This window comes from Cherax quadricarinatus, unplaced genomic scaffold (genome assembly GCF_038502225.1).
Source record: "Cherax quadricarinatus isolate ZL_2023a unplaced genomic scaffold, ASM3850222v1 Contig167, whole genome shotgun sequence".
NCBI classification, from domain to species: Eukaryota; Metazoa; Arthropoda; class Malacostraca; order Decapoda; family Parastacidae; genus Cherax; species Cherax quadricarinatus.
This window is the reverse complement of record NW_027195193.1, coordinates 223,701-238,400: the sequence shown is the minus strand read 5'-3', so window position 1 is coordinate 238,400 and position 14,700 is coordinate 223,701. Positions and strand designations below refer to the sequence as shown.

The 14,700-nt window shown below is 39.9% G+C and overlaps 1 protein-coding gene across 1 annotated transcript in view; it reads left to right on the top strand.

Moving 5' to 3' along the window:
* Positions 1-14,700, top strand: part of LOC128692288 (cytochrome P450 4C1) — a 209,561-nt gene that overhangs the window by 43,667 nt on the left and 151,194 nt on the right. The window contains exons 4-5 of the mRNA XM_070080134.1: positions 5,636-5,726; positions 5,904-6,089. Of these exons, the coding sequence (XP_069936235.1) occupies positions 5,636-5,726; positions 5,904-6,089 (277 nt within the window). The remainder of the gene's footprint in view (positions 1-5,635; positions 5,727-5,903; positions 6,090-14,700) is intronic.

Below are 14,700 nucleotides of genomic sequence, written 5' to 3'. Positions count from 1 at the left end.
TCCACTAAAATATAATCAGGCGTGTACTTACAGTAGTGTTGGGAGCTGTGAGTCGAGTGATTTACTGTTTGACCGGAGCCCCACACGTCACCTTTCGGGGGAGGGGGAAGAGGGAGGGGAAGGGATAGTGGGAGCTAGACTGACCCTACCTTAACAAGCAGCCGGCAATCAAACTATCACTTTCGGGGAGGGGGAAAAAGGGGGGGGGGGAGTAGCGGGAGCTGGACTTACCCTACCTTAACAAGTAGCCGGCAATGAAACTATTGTTACTATACACTCCCTTGCTACTCCTATCTATTGAACTTTTCCCTCACATTAATGCTACACTTTATCACTGGCTGACACTACAGCCTTTATCGAATCCTGCTGCTTTAGTATCTTACATATCGTAAAATCACTGGAGAAGGCACATTCTCCCCTCTCTCTTCCTCCTTAACTTTCGTACTTTACTAAGAATTCTTTCTTGAATTCTATCATGTTTCTCACTTTCTTTACCAAAGGGCTGGCACTAAGAACTTTCTTTGGGCCCATGGTGGCTTATTTCGCAGTTGGGCTCAATAAACAGCCACAAAAAACAATGGATTATAGCGAGATGTTTGGATGAATATGCAGTCTTGCTCACTCACCCAGAGACACAGCCAGACTGACTCATGAATGCGGCAGAGTGGCAGGCGGACACATCCAATACGGATGATTTTCGAGTTGACAACCGAAATCCATGATAGAATTTCGGCCAAAAATGTGGCCGAAATCCGATTTGGCCGATATCCGGAATGGCTGATATCCGAGGATCCAATGTATTGATAAATTTAAATTTGCAGCCTACACAGAGTGACCTTATTGAGCAGTATCCTGTCCATAAGATACTCTAACCATTAAAGATCGAAATCCTTCAAAAGAGGTATGTATACCATATTATATAAATAAAATCCTTTAAAAGGTATTTTTTTTACTCTCTCTTAAATATAAAAACTGCAGATATTCAACTTTTCACATCATTTCCACTCTCCATCCTCGGCAGATAAGGATACACCCTGTATTTAAAGTTATACAGAAATGTTTTTCAAAGTGTTTCGATTCATTCTGGGAAACTTTTAATGGGTTCCAGAGGAATGACCATGTATTACCTGCACACATTAATAATTACATAAACCTCTTCCTTATACAGTCAACCAGCTCTGAAAAGTTGAAGCCAATCGGACAAGGCATTCTGAAGTTATAATTCAAAGCCTGGAAAAAGAAAATTAAAATATAAGGCGGAGTATAAAGTAATATCCAGGTAACCATTCAAAGGTAATTCTGAGGGGAAACCTAATAAAGAAAGAAATATCTACACTTCTCTCTCCCAGTGTTTCTTTCAAAGAAATGAATGTTGCAAAATAAGGTTTAGCTGTGGGTTGGGTGGGTGTTTTTTTGTGGGTATGAGGGCGACTTGCCTAGTGTGGGTCAGTTGGTTTGCTGCAGTGTCTTCCTTTCATAAGAACGTAAGTACATAAGAATTGAGGAACACTGCAGAAGGCCTACTGGCCCATGTAAGACAAGTCGTTATCAAAACGACCTCTACCTAAAACTACCCAAGAAATAACTCCCGTACCCAATGACACCAATCAAACCCAGCCTCTCCCACTCATATATTTGTCCAATCTCTTCTTAAAACTATCCAAGGTCCTAGCCTCTATCACCCAACTGGGAAGATTGTTCCATGCATCTACAACTCTGTTAGAAAACCAGTACAGTGGAACCTCTACTTACGAGTTTAATCCATTCCATGACCTTGCTCGCAAATGGATTTGCTCGTTTGCAGAGTCAATTTTCCTCATTTAAATTAATTGAAATGGAATTAACTCGTTCCAGTGGAATTCCAGGCACGAGAAAATACTTTAATAATTTCCCTAATATCGTCTCTACAGCTTATTTATCTATGACAATTCATGTAATATGACATAATAAATAATACTAATAACATAGAAACATGATATATACACTAGAATGAATAAAATACATACCATTAGGTATGTGGCTAGTGGTGGTAACAGCGGCCATTGTTGTTGTTGGGGTTTATAGGGCCATTCCTGCTCCTGGCTACATATGTAGAGAACCTAGGATATCCCAAAAAAGTCAGACAGAGTGGCTTATAAGTGCAACACTCTTAATGCTTCACTTTATTGCTAAACTCTTAATTCTGCACTTAATTGCTACACTCTTATTGCTACACTTAATTGCTACACTCTTAATGCTACACTGCCACTGCTGCTTCATGTCGTCTGCCACTGCTACCTCATGATGTCTGCCACTTCTGCTTCATGTTGTCTGCCACTGCTACCTCATGATGTCTGCCACTGCTGCTTCATGTTGTCTTCCACTGCTACTTCATGTTGTCTTCCACTGCTGATTCATGTTGTCTGCCACTGCTGTCTCATGTTGTCTGCCACTTCTGCTTCATGTTGTCTGCCACTGCTACCTCATGTTGTCTGTCACTGCTACCTCATGTTGTCTGTCACTGCTGCTTCATGTTGTCTGCCACTTCTGCTTCATGTCTACCACTGCGGCCTCATGTTGTCTGCCACTGCTGCTTCATGTTGTCTGCCACTGCTGCTTCATGTTGTCTGCCACTTCTGCCTCATGTCTGCCACTGGTGTCTCATGTTGTCTGCCACTTCTGCTTCATGTTGTCTGTCACTGCTGCTTCATGTTGTCTGCCACTGCTACCTCATGTTGTCTGCCACTGCTGCTTCATGTTGTCTGCCACTGCTACCTCATGATGTCTGCCACTGCTGCTTCATGTTGTCTGCCACTGCTACCTCATGATGCCTGCCACTGCTGCTTCATGTTGTCTGCCGCTGCTACCTCATGATGCCTGCCACTGTTGATTCATGTTGTCTGCCACTGCTACCTCATGATGCCTGCCACTGCTGCTTCATGTTGTCTGCCACTGCTACCTCATGATGTCTACCACTGATTTCTCCAAAGAATCGAACATTTCTGCTATTTTCAGCTCAATTTCAAGGTACTTTTCATCGTGAAACCAATTAAAATCATGTTAATTTTTGTAGTATATCTTCTATTCTATCACATGAGACCAAATAAAACGAGAATACAACCATAAAAACCATACAAAAATATACCGCTAAGGGGAGGCTAATGGCTGAGAAGTGAACTCCGTTATTTATGGTCCGATTTCTTTCACTCCAGAGAGTGGAGATTTAAGGCTTTAAGTCTATCTCCATACGAGAGATTCCTTACACGGTAAATCATTTTAGTCATTCTTCTCTGTATGTTCTCTAATGAGTCTATGTCCATCCTGTAGTAAGGGGACCAAAACTGAGCAGTGTAATCTAAAAGAGGCCTCACTAGTGATGTAATGAGTTGTAAAATAGCTTTTGGACTTCTGTTACTTATACTTCTTGAGATAAATCCAAGTAATCTGTTGGCCTTGTTGCGCACACTAAGGCACTGCTGTCTTGGCTTTAGATTTCTGCTTACCATGACTCCCAAACCTTTTTCACATTCTGTATGATCAAGCTCTACATCACCTAGATTATAGCTTCGAGGGTTATTTTCATTACCAAGGACTAGTACCTTACACTTGTCCACATTGAACTTCATCTGCCATTTTCAGACCAAGACATTAATTTGTCCAAATCCTCCTGGAGTTTATTGCTGTCCTCCTCAAAATGAATTATACGGCCTATCTTTGTATCATCAGCAAATTTACTCATGTCACTCGTAATCCCTCCAACAAGGTCATTAATGTAAATTATGAACAAGAGAGGGCCTAAAACTGATCCTTGTGGAACGCCACTACTGACTAATCCCCATTCGGATATCACCACATTAATGGTAACTTTCTGCTTTCTATGTATAAGCCATGCCTCTATCCATGCTAGAACTTTACCTACTATACCATGAGCTGCCACTTTTCTTAAGAGTCTCTTGTGAGGTACTCTATCGAAGGCTTTACTAAAATCCAAATAAACAATATCATATTCTTTATCACTTTCAACTGCCTCAAATGTTCTATTGAAGAGCGTCAGTAAATTTGTCAGACAGGAACGACCTCTCGTGAATGCATGCTGAGAATCATTTATCAAGTTATGCTCTTCAAGGTGACTTCTAATAATGTCAGCTCTAATTGATTCTAATAACTTGCCCGCTATAGATGTCAGACTTATTGGACGGTAATTTGAATATAGGAACCACATTAGCCATCTTCCACAACACCGGTAAAGATGGACGAATTAAACACACTCGTTAATGGCTGACTAAGCTCCATCTTGCATTCCTTAAGTACCCTGGAAAACAGCTCATCGGGTCCTGGGGACTTATTTTTTTCAGTTTTTCTATTTGTTTAATAACCATGTCCCTCGTGACAGTAATATTAGTTAATTTAAATTCATCAGGAGCTAAATAATTGTTAATTACAGGAATCTCATTTACATCTTCCTGTGTAAAAACTGACAAAAAATAGTCATTAAATAAGGAACACATTTCCAGTTCGTTATCCGTCAGCTGTCCATTCCCAATTTTCAGAGGTTCTACTTTTCCCTTCACCTTCGTCCTATACACTTGAAAGAACCCCTTTGGATTAGGCTTTGATTCATTAGCAACTCTAATTTCATTGTCACGTTTAGCCTTTCTAATCCCTTTTTTTACTTTTCTTTTAAGCTGAACATATTGGTCAGTAAGGTTAACCTCTCCTCTTCTGATGCGCCTATATATTCCCCTTTTCTCCCCTAACAGATGGTTTAGCCTCCTGTTAATCCATTTGGGATCGTTGTTATTAGACCTAATTTCTCTCTGGGGAATGTATATACTCTGAGCACGGTGTACATTATTAAGAAAAAAATCATAAATACAGATCCCTTCATAATCATAAGTATGATCATCGTCAATAAAATCATTAGCTAGATAACCCCAATCGAGATTTGACAGGTGTTCCCTAAGTCCATTATAATCGGCAGAGCGAAAATCAAGGATTTTTACCGTATTATCATTATTCTTGTATTCTCAGTTAATGTTAAAAATGATGGATTTGTGATCACTTGCGCCAAGCTCTTCAGTGATCTCCAGATTATTTACGAGTGTTTCCTTATTTGACAAGACTATTACCCCTGGTAGGCTCTGTTACACACTGCTTCAGAAAACAGTCCTGAACTGGAATAGAAAGTAGTATCCAGGTAACCATTCAAAGGTAATTCTGAGGGGAAACCTAATAAAGAAACAAATATTTACACTTCTCTCTCCCAGTGTTGTAATGAGTGAGAGGGGTTCGATTTAAGCGGGACTTACACATTAGTTAAGGGGATTGTCGGGGATTATTGTTTGGGTAGCACTGAAGGTGAGTTGGGCAAATATTTATGTAGGTGGGTTGGGATTTGATAGGGACTACCCACTAAGGGCAGTAAGTTTGCTGCAGTGTTCCTTCTTTCTTATGTCCTTATGTTATTGCTTGGGTAGCACTGAAAGTGGGTTGGGCAAATATTTTTGTTAGTGGGTTGGATTTGACATAGACCTGTCAAATATGGACCAATAGGCCTGTTGCAGTGTTCCTCCTTTCTTATGTTCTTATGAAACCAATTTCCAAAACTCTTTGTTTAGAGGAAGAACCTAAGATAATCTACATTTTTAAATTATAGGTCATATTAAGTAGCCAGAAATACCTGAAGAAGAGTTTCAACTACGATTTCGCTCATCCCTGGGTGGGCATAAGTCTTCTGACTTCCACTGGTAGGTACCATATTAATGACTAGTGTAAATAATGACCATGCTGTTTTCTAGCAAGACAATTCAAGCTTTTGATATTTACCTTTATGACCAGATATAAAAATGAATATATCTCAGCTAATTTAAGGAGGCTCAATCTTTTCTATATGGTGAATACCTACCATAAAGTCTTCTTCACAGGCAGTCACTGGCAGACTCGCAGGAAGCTACTCACTCCAGCATTCCACTTCAAGATCTTAGAAGAGTTTATGTCGGTCTTTAACAAGCAAAGCAACAAGCTGATCCAAAAACTGGAGAAGAAAGCTGATGGAAATACCTTTGACATATATGATGACCTTACCCTCTGTGCTCTGGACATTATTTGTGGTAAGTTGATGATTTTGTTTTCTTAATGGACACTGTCATGACGCGAGGATACTGTGATGACGCACGTACAGATGTGTTATTATACAGCTGGTAGTGGACAAAGCAAATGTACAGTGGACATAGGAGATTCAGAAAATTAGGGATATTGTTATGACACAGCATTTCAGTTGTGTCATGCTAGAATAAGTTGAATTTTATTTGACATACATTATCCCCTTTTTATAAGCCTACATTAACTCTCCATTCCTGCGAAGAAAAGGGAAGATTCATGCCTCTCTCTACCCCCCTTCACATATATAATATCATATATATATTTTTTTCAAGTAGTACAAAAGTAAGCATACCTTTCTTGTATTAATCTTGACTTTTTCAGAATTTTGTCAACCTCAGGTTCAGTTTTATGTACACAATCACGTTATTCCCATGAAAATTAAATTTTCTCCATTTAATGATTAGAGGCAATCATAAAGTCAATGAAAAGTAGGAAATGTTTTTGCTTCCTAACTTAATGATTAGATGTTAAAGTTAGAAGTGACTGAGATTATAAAACACAATGAAGATGGATGATCTCAGAGGTGAATGTCTTAAGTTCTACAAAGACTTATGCCCAAAAAATAAGAAAGTGAAGTAATCTAATGATTCAAGAAAGAATTTGAAGAGACTTACTAGCAATATTCATAATAAAAAATATAATCATCGTAATATACGTATTAACACAAGTATATACTTAACAGAAATTGTTTGTCGTAGATTATCCTTGGTTAACAATCCTGCATTAACACTTATACACATTTGAATACACACACGCACACACAAACACACACACACACACACACACACACACACACACACACACACACACACACACACACACACACACACAAACACACACACAAACACACACACAAACACACACACACAAACATACACACACGTGTGTGTGTGTGTGTGTGTGTGTGTGTGTGTGTGTGTGTGTGTGTGTGTGTGTGTGTGTGTGTGTGTGCGTGTGCGTGACAATCTGCAAGGCAGCAGAGGAGAGGTTTTTACCCAAAAGCAACAGACATAACGAGGAGGCCAGGACGAGCCCTTGGTTCACCCGGAGGTGTAGAGAGGCCAAAACCAAATGCAATAGAGAATGAAAGAAGTATAAGAGGCATAGGACCCAGGAGAATAAGGAGAGTAGTCGAAAAGCCAGAAATGAATATGCACCGGTAAGGACTGAGGCGCAGCGACAATACGTAAATGACATAGCGGCTAAAGCCAAGTCTAACCCAAAGCTGTTGTACAGCCACATAAGGAGAAAAACAACAGTAAAAGACCTGGTAATCAGGCTGAAGAAGGAAGAAGAAGAGCTCACAAGAAATGACCGAGAAGTATGTGAGGAGCTCAACAAGAGATTTAAGGAAGTATTCACAGTGGAGACAGAAAAGACTCCAGGAACACGGAGTGGTAGGGTACTCCATCATGTGCTGGACACAATACACACAACTGAAGAGGAGGTAAAGAAGTAGCTAAGCGAACTAGATACCTCAAAGGCGATGGGGCCAGATAACGTCTCTCTGTGGGTCCTGAGAGAGGGAGCAGAGGCTCTGTGTGTACCACTGACAACAATTTCTGACACATCTATCGAAACAGGGCGACTGCCTGAGGTATGGAAAATAGCAAATGTAGTCCCAATTTTTAAAAAAAGGAGACAGACATGCAGCATTAAACTACAGGCCAGCATCACTGACATGCATAGTATGTAAAGTCATGGAGAAGATTATCAGGAGAAGAGTGGTGGATTCCCTGAATTCAACCAGCATGAATTTAGGGAAATGAAATCCTATGTCACAAACCTCCTGAAGTTCTATGACAAGGTGACATCAGTAAGACAAGAGAGAGAGGGGTGGTTAGATTGCATTTTCTTGGACTGTAAAAAGGCTTTTGACACAGTTTCCTCTCAAAAAAATTAGTTCAAAAGCTGAATGACCAGGAAGGTATAACAGGGAAGGCACTGAAATGGATCAGAGAATACCTGACAGGAAGGCAACAGGGAGTCACCTTACGTGACGAGGTGTCGGAGTGGGCGCCTGTGACGAGCTGGGTTCCACAGGGGTCAGTTCTAGGACCGGTACCGTTTCTGGTTTATGTGAACGACATGACGGAAGGAATAGACTCAGAAGTGTCTCTGCTTGCAGACGATGTAAAGTGAATGAGGAGAATTTAGTCGTTGGAGGACCAGGCAGGACTACAAAGGGACCTTGACAGGCTACAAGCCTGGTCTAACAACTGACTCCTGAAGTTCAACCCCGCTAAGTGCAACGTCATGAAGATCGGGGAAGGTCAAAGAAGACCGCAGAAATAATATAACCTAGGTGGCCAAAGACTACAAACCTTACTCAAGGAAAAAGATCTTGGGGTGAGTATAATACCGAACATATCTCCTGAGGCGCACATCAACTAAATAAGTGCTGAAGCATATGGGCGACTAGTGGACCTAAGAATAGTTTTTCTACATCTCAGTAAGGAATCGTTTAGAACTCTGCAGACCGTGTATGTCAGACCCATATTAGAGTATGCAGCATCAGTTTGGAACCCACACCTCTGCAAGCACGCCTGGAAATTAGAGATGGTTCAAAGGTTTGCAACGAGACTTATCCCAGAGCTAAGGGGCATGTCCTACGAGAAGAGGTTAAGGACAGAGGCGGACATGATAACATATAAAAAACTGAGAGGAATCGACAAGGTGGACAGAGATAAGATGTTCCAGAGATGGGAGACAGCGACAAGAGGCCACAATTGGAAATTGAAGACTCAGAAGAGCCACAGAAATGTTAGGAAGTATTTATTCAGTCACAGAGTTGTCAGGCAATGGAATAGTCTGGAAAGTGAGGTGGTGGAGGCAGGATCCATACATAGCTTTAAGAAGAGGTATGATAAAGCTCACAGAGCAGGGAGTGAGTGACCCCAGTAGCGACTAATAAAGTGGCGGGGCCAGGAGGTTTGAATCGACCCCTACAACCACAATTAGGTGAGTACATAAACATCCCCAAAAATCTGTACATGCCTCACTCCACCTCTCTCTCTGCCCCTTTACTGAGTTAACTACAAAACTTATCTTTCCGTGCCTGAGTGTCCCGACCTTCTTCACTGACAACCTCACTAACGAGTCAACCGTAAAATTCCTGTCAGCACAAAATTCTGTCCCCAGCTCAGTTACCTGTCTCCTTCAGTGTCTCCTGCACCAGGTTGTCTCTCCACCATCCCCACCTCCACACCCCTCAATTCTTTTACAAGATATACCCATGGAAAAAAATGCCTAGTGTTTTCTGCAGTCAGCTTTTGGACAGTACAAGTCCCACGACGAGGATTTTTAGTTTAAAATGTATTATAGATAAGTTTCATGGTAAACAAAGTTACTCCAACCTTGGGAGAATTTTAGTTTAAAACTTATCACAAATAAGTTTCTTGAAAAACAAAATACTTTCACTCCTTGATGGAACACAATATGCGTCTACATCACAACTGTATTTTCCAGTCTACAAAAATGGAATGAAAAAATAGGCTTACCTGGAGTTTACCTGGAGAGAGTTCCGGGGGTCAACGCCCCCGCTGCCCGGTCTGTGACCAGGCTTACAGCTTTTTAAATATTCTTTATTCAATTAATCATCACAGGCCTCTGAAGTCAAAGTTTACACCTTTACTGGTAAGACCCAGATATCTTGTGAGGTGGGTTGGGTTGTGAAGGACCTGCCCAGTATGGGTCAACAGGTCTTCTGCAGTATTCCTCCTTTCTTATGTTTCTTAAGTTTGTATAAATAATTTAGAAAACTGAGTTAATAACTGAGACACTTGGGGAACATTTGGGATTTTTTATTCTTGAAACGTTTCACCAGCCAACGGATTCTTCATTCCAAAACAGAAAAGAAGGGTGGATGATGAGAAAGAGTTTGAGGTAATCAATCCCTTTGCCTTAAGTCGATGTCTTCAGTCCATCAGTCTTGTTGAAAGTACTGCACATAAACTGCAGACAGATGAGGTGAAGCTGTGGGAGGCGGAGTCATCAGTGGAAATCCCACTAGTGGAAGTAGGTCATACCATGAGGTCAGATAAGCTTTGAAAAATTCCCTGCATCTAGATCCCAAGATGTTAATGTGTCTGTCAGAATAGTTCATTGGTATCCGTTTGAGTCCTCAGATAACTATCACATGAAGACATGTATGCTGCTACCACACTGTCTTCTAGTAATCTCTTTCGGACATTCTTCGATGCGCAGATCAATTGATATTTACCTAATCTGCAAATGTTTTTACCTGCTAAAAGAAAAATTCTTTGTGGTATAAAAGTCAAACTTATATTAAGACAAACTTTAAGAATACGAACTTTACCGGTGACATATTTAAAGGGAATTCACTAGTTTGCACAAAACATAAAGATCTTCACACCTCTTATTAAGAGAGACACTAAGACTAATATTCCGCCACTAATGATACTTCTTTACCCCGAAAATACTGATTCAAACATATCACTCATTCTCACCCATTTACAGGTTTCAGTGCACCAGGCCTATCACCTATTATCACCCATTAGAGACCTTATTGCATACTCAATCATACACAAATGACTCGCACATAAAAGAGAGAAGCTTACGACGACGTTTCGGTCCGACTTGGACCATTTACAAAGTCACACTAACCAGAAGAGGAGCAGGACGGCTATATATAGGCAGGAAGAGGTGGTGGTAGTAGTAGTAGTAGTACAAGAATGGTATATAATACCCTGTATGAATCTTAGCCCTGGCTTCGTCTCTGTAGATGCCTTCCTCTCCCACTACATTGTAAAATGCGTATCAAAAGAGGCGAGGGTCATCTTATGAATCAGTATATTGACATTAAGAGGGACATTAAAAAGGGGATAAGAAAAGCTAAAAGGGACTATGAAATTAAAGTTGCTAGGGATTCTAAAACTAACCCAAAAAGTTTTTTCCAGGTCTATAGAACAAAAGTCAGAGATAAGATAGGTCCCCTTAAAAATAACTATGGGCATCTTACTGACAAAGAGAATGAAATGTGCTCGATTTTAAATAATTATTTTCTCTCGGTTTTTACACAGGAAGACACTAATAATATTCCGGTAATTAATTTTTATAGTGGATCAGAAGAAGATAAATTATGTAACATCACAGTCACTAGTGAAATGGTTGTGAAGCAGATAGACAGACTGAAGCAAAATAAGTCACCGGGTCCTGATGAGGTTTTTTCAAGGGTTCTAAAGGAATGCAAAATGGAAGTCTGTGAACCATTAACTAATATTTTTAATTTATCTCTTCAAACAGGTGCAGTGTCTGATATGTGGAAGATGGCTAATGTAATTCCTATTTTTAAAACAGGGGACAAGTCGTTACCGTCAAATTACCGCCCAATAAGCCTGACCTCAATTGTAGGCAAATTACTAGAGTCAATTATAGCTGAGATTATAAGAAGCCATCTCGATAAGCATAGCTTGATTAATGATACTCAGCATGGAAGAGGCCGGTCTTGTCTAACTAATTTATTAACTTTCTTCAGTAAAGCTTTTGAGGCTGTTGACCACGATAAAGAATTTGATATTATTTACTTAGATTTTAGTAAGGCATTTGATAGAGTTCCGCACCAAAGACTGTTGAAGAAAGTAGCAGCTCATGGCATTGGGGAAAGGGTGCTCTTGTGGATTGAATCATGGCTCACAGACAGGAAGCAAAGAGTGTCCATAAATGGGGTTAAATCCGAGTGGGGATCAGTAACAAGTGGCGTTCCACAGGGATCAGTCTTGGGCCCGTTGTTGTTTATAATATATATCAATGATCTTGATGAAGGAATTACTAGTGATATGAGCAAATTCGCCGATGACACGAAGATAGGTAGGATAATTGATTCAAACGTAGATGTTAGGGAACTTCAGGAGGATTTAGACAAACTCTACTCTTGGTCAGAAAAGTGGCAGATGCAGTTCAGTGTAGATAAATGCAAGGTTCTGAAGCTCGGGAGTGTCCATAACCCTAGCACTTATAAGTTAAATAATGTAGAACTTAACCATACAGATTGCGAAAAGGACTTGGGGGTTATGGTGAGCAGCAACCTTAAACCAGGACAGCAATGCCTAGGCGTACGTAATAAGGCAAATAGATTACTGGGATTTATATCAAGAAGTGTAAGCAACAGAAGTCCAGAGGTCATACTGCAGCTTTATACATCATTAGTAAGGCCTCACCTAGATTATGCAGTTCAATTCTGGTCTCCATATTACAGAATGGACATAAATTCGTTAGAAAACATTCAGCGTAGGATGACTAAATTAATACATAGCATTAGAAATCTTCCTTATGAAGAAAGATTGAAGACTCTTAAGTTACATTCACTTGTTAGACGAAGAATGAGGGGAGACCTGATCGAAGTGTATAAGTGGAAGATAGGTATTAATAAAGGGGATATTAACAAGGTCTTGAGAATATCTCTCCAAGAGAGAACCCGCAGTAATGGATTTAAATTAGATAAGTTTAGATTTAGAAAGGACATAGGAAAGTATTGGTTTGGAAATAGGGTAGTAGATGAGTGGAACAGTCTACCTAGTTGGGTTATTGAGGCTAGGACTTTGGGTAGTTTCAAATTTAGGTTGGATAAATACATGAGTGGGATGGGTTGGATTTGAGTGGGACTTGCACATCAGAGCTTATTTCTTGGGTAGCATTGAAAATTGGGTAGGTCAAATGTTTGTTAGTGAGATGAATTGTAAAGGACCTGCCTAGTATGGGCCAACAGGCCTGCTGCAGTGTTCCTCCTTTCTTATGTTCTTATGTTCTTATGCTCCAAACGTCAGAACACCCGTGACTTAACCTGACTCCTCATTTTTTTTTCTTTCTCTTTTTCTTCTTCTCCCTCTTCCCCTTTCCTTTTTTCTTTTTCTCCTCTGGGTTGCCTTTCTCTCTTCTGTCTCGTGTTTCTGTTCCTTCATTTATTTCACCACTTCCCCTTTCTCGCACCTCTGTGCGCTTGCTCTCCCTTTGTGGGCACCTAGCTCTCTTGCAGTGCTCCCCTTCCTTTGTATTTGACTGGCTCGTCCTCCTTATTCCCCATTTCTACCTCTACCACTACTACTACCTCTTCTACTACTACTACTACTACTGATGAAATTAAGACACATGTGTGGCGTCTGGGTGTTTTTGTTGTGGACGTTTCGCCATCCAGTGGCTGGCTGGATGGCGAAACGTCTACGATAGGGATGCCCGGGTGTTGCGCATGTGTCTTAATTTCATCTTGTCGGTATTATATACCATTCTTGTACTACTACTACTACTACTACCACCACCTCTTCCTGCCTATATATAGCAGTCCTGCTCCTCTTCTGGTTAGTGTGACTTTGTAAATGGTCCAAGCCGGACCGAAACGTCGTCGTAAGCTTCTCTCTTTTATGTGCGGGCTATCTGTGTATCGTTCCACTCACGGTATTGTGCCTTTTTTTGTTACTCAATCATGATCCATTCTGCCTCAGATTACTCCATCCAAAACATTAGGTTCAAAATGCTAATTTAACTAGTCAATGTTTGTGGAAAAATGTGGTAGAAATTAATTTCCATCAACAAGTGATGAACCATCTGTGCAAAATACACAGATGATTATATGATTTATTAATAAAGAACTCGTGTTTATTGTTGGATTATCATTTTTTTCCACAATTTTATTAGTGTCTCAAAATGGTTCTACCATTAATACAATCACTCTAATTCACAAATATTTAATTATTTTGCACATGATTTACCATTAAGATCAAACTTCGCTTTGCAGCAAAGTCTTTATTTAGATAATTTTTCTTACAAAATATGTCTCCCTCTTTTCCGAGAAAATACTTCGTACATTCAATGGCAAATCACCAAATTTCCCAATATTTTTCACAGTTACTCACACTTGTCTGTGAAACCTGTTCAAACTTTATTAAGTTTCCGCTCATTAGAAGGAATCTCCCAACACCTAAACTGAGAGGTACAAACTACTGATTAAATACGAATTAAAGTCAAATGCAAAATTAAATACGAATTAAAGTTTAATACAAAATAAATACGGACTGAAGTTAATTACGAAGGTGAGTCAGACTCATGTGTAGGCGAGTCGATGTCGGGTAATTATATTCCTACCTGTTTCGTTTCATTTTTCTTAAATTTTAATAAAAATTTGTTAAGCGGTATAAGAGTCTGATGCAAAATAATCTAAGTCCTTTCATTTGGGTAAAATCTTAAAATGGGCAAAAAAATGAAAACTGATGTTTGACGATCGTTAGGTTAGGTTAGGTAAGGTTCGTCAGGAAACAGGACAAATCTTTCCTGACGCGGGTCTTAGTCAGATGATGACCCGCCTTTGGAGCTTTTGGTCATCTGACCGAGGCCTTCCGCTGGCTTACCGGTCCACCCCTTTAAAAATTATGGTCATTTATAACCAGTCTGACGATCGTTGTTTTACATGCATTAAAATAATGGCATTAATGTTTTATTATGTTTATTCAAGACCTTTGGAAAATTATGAATTATTTTAATGAATACAGACGAGTCACCACCAGCTGAAGGTCATGTAAATCATTCCGAAAACAACTTTTTTCACTT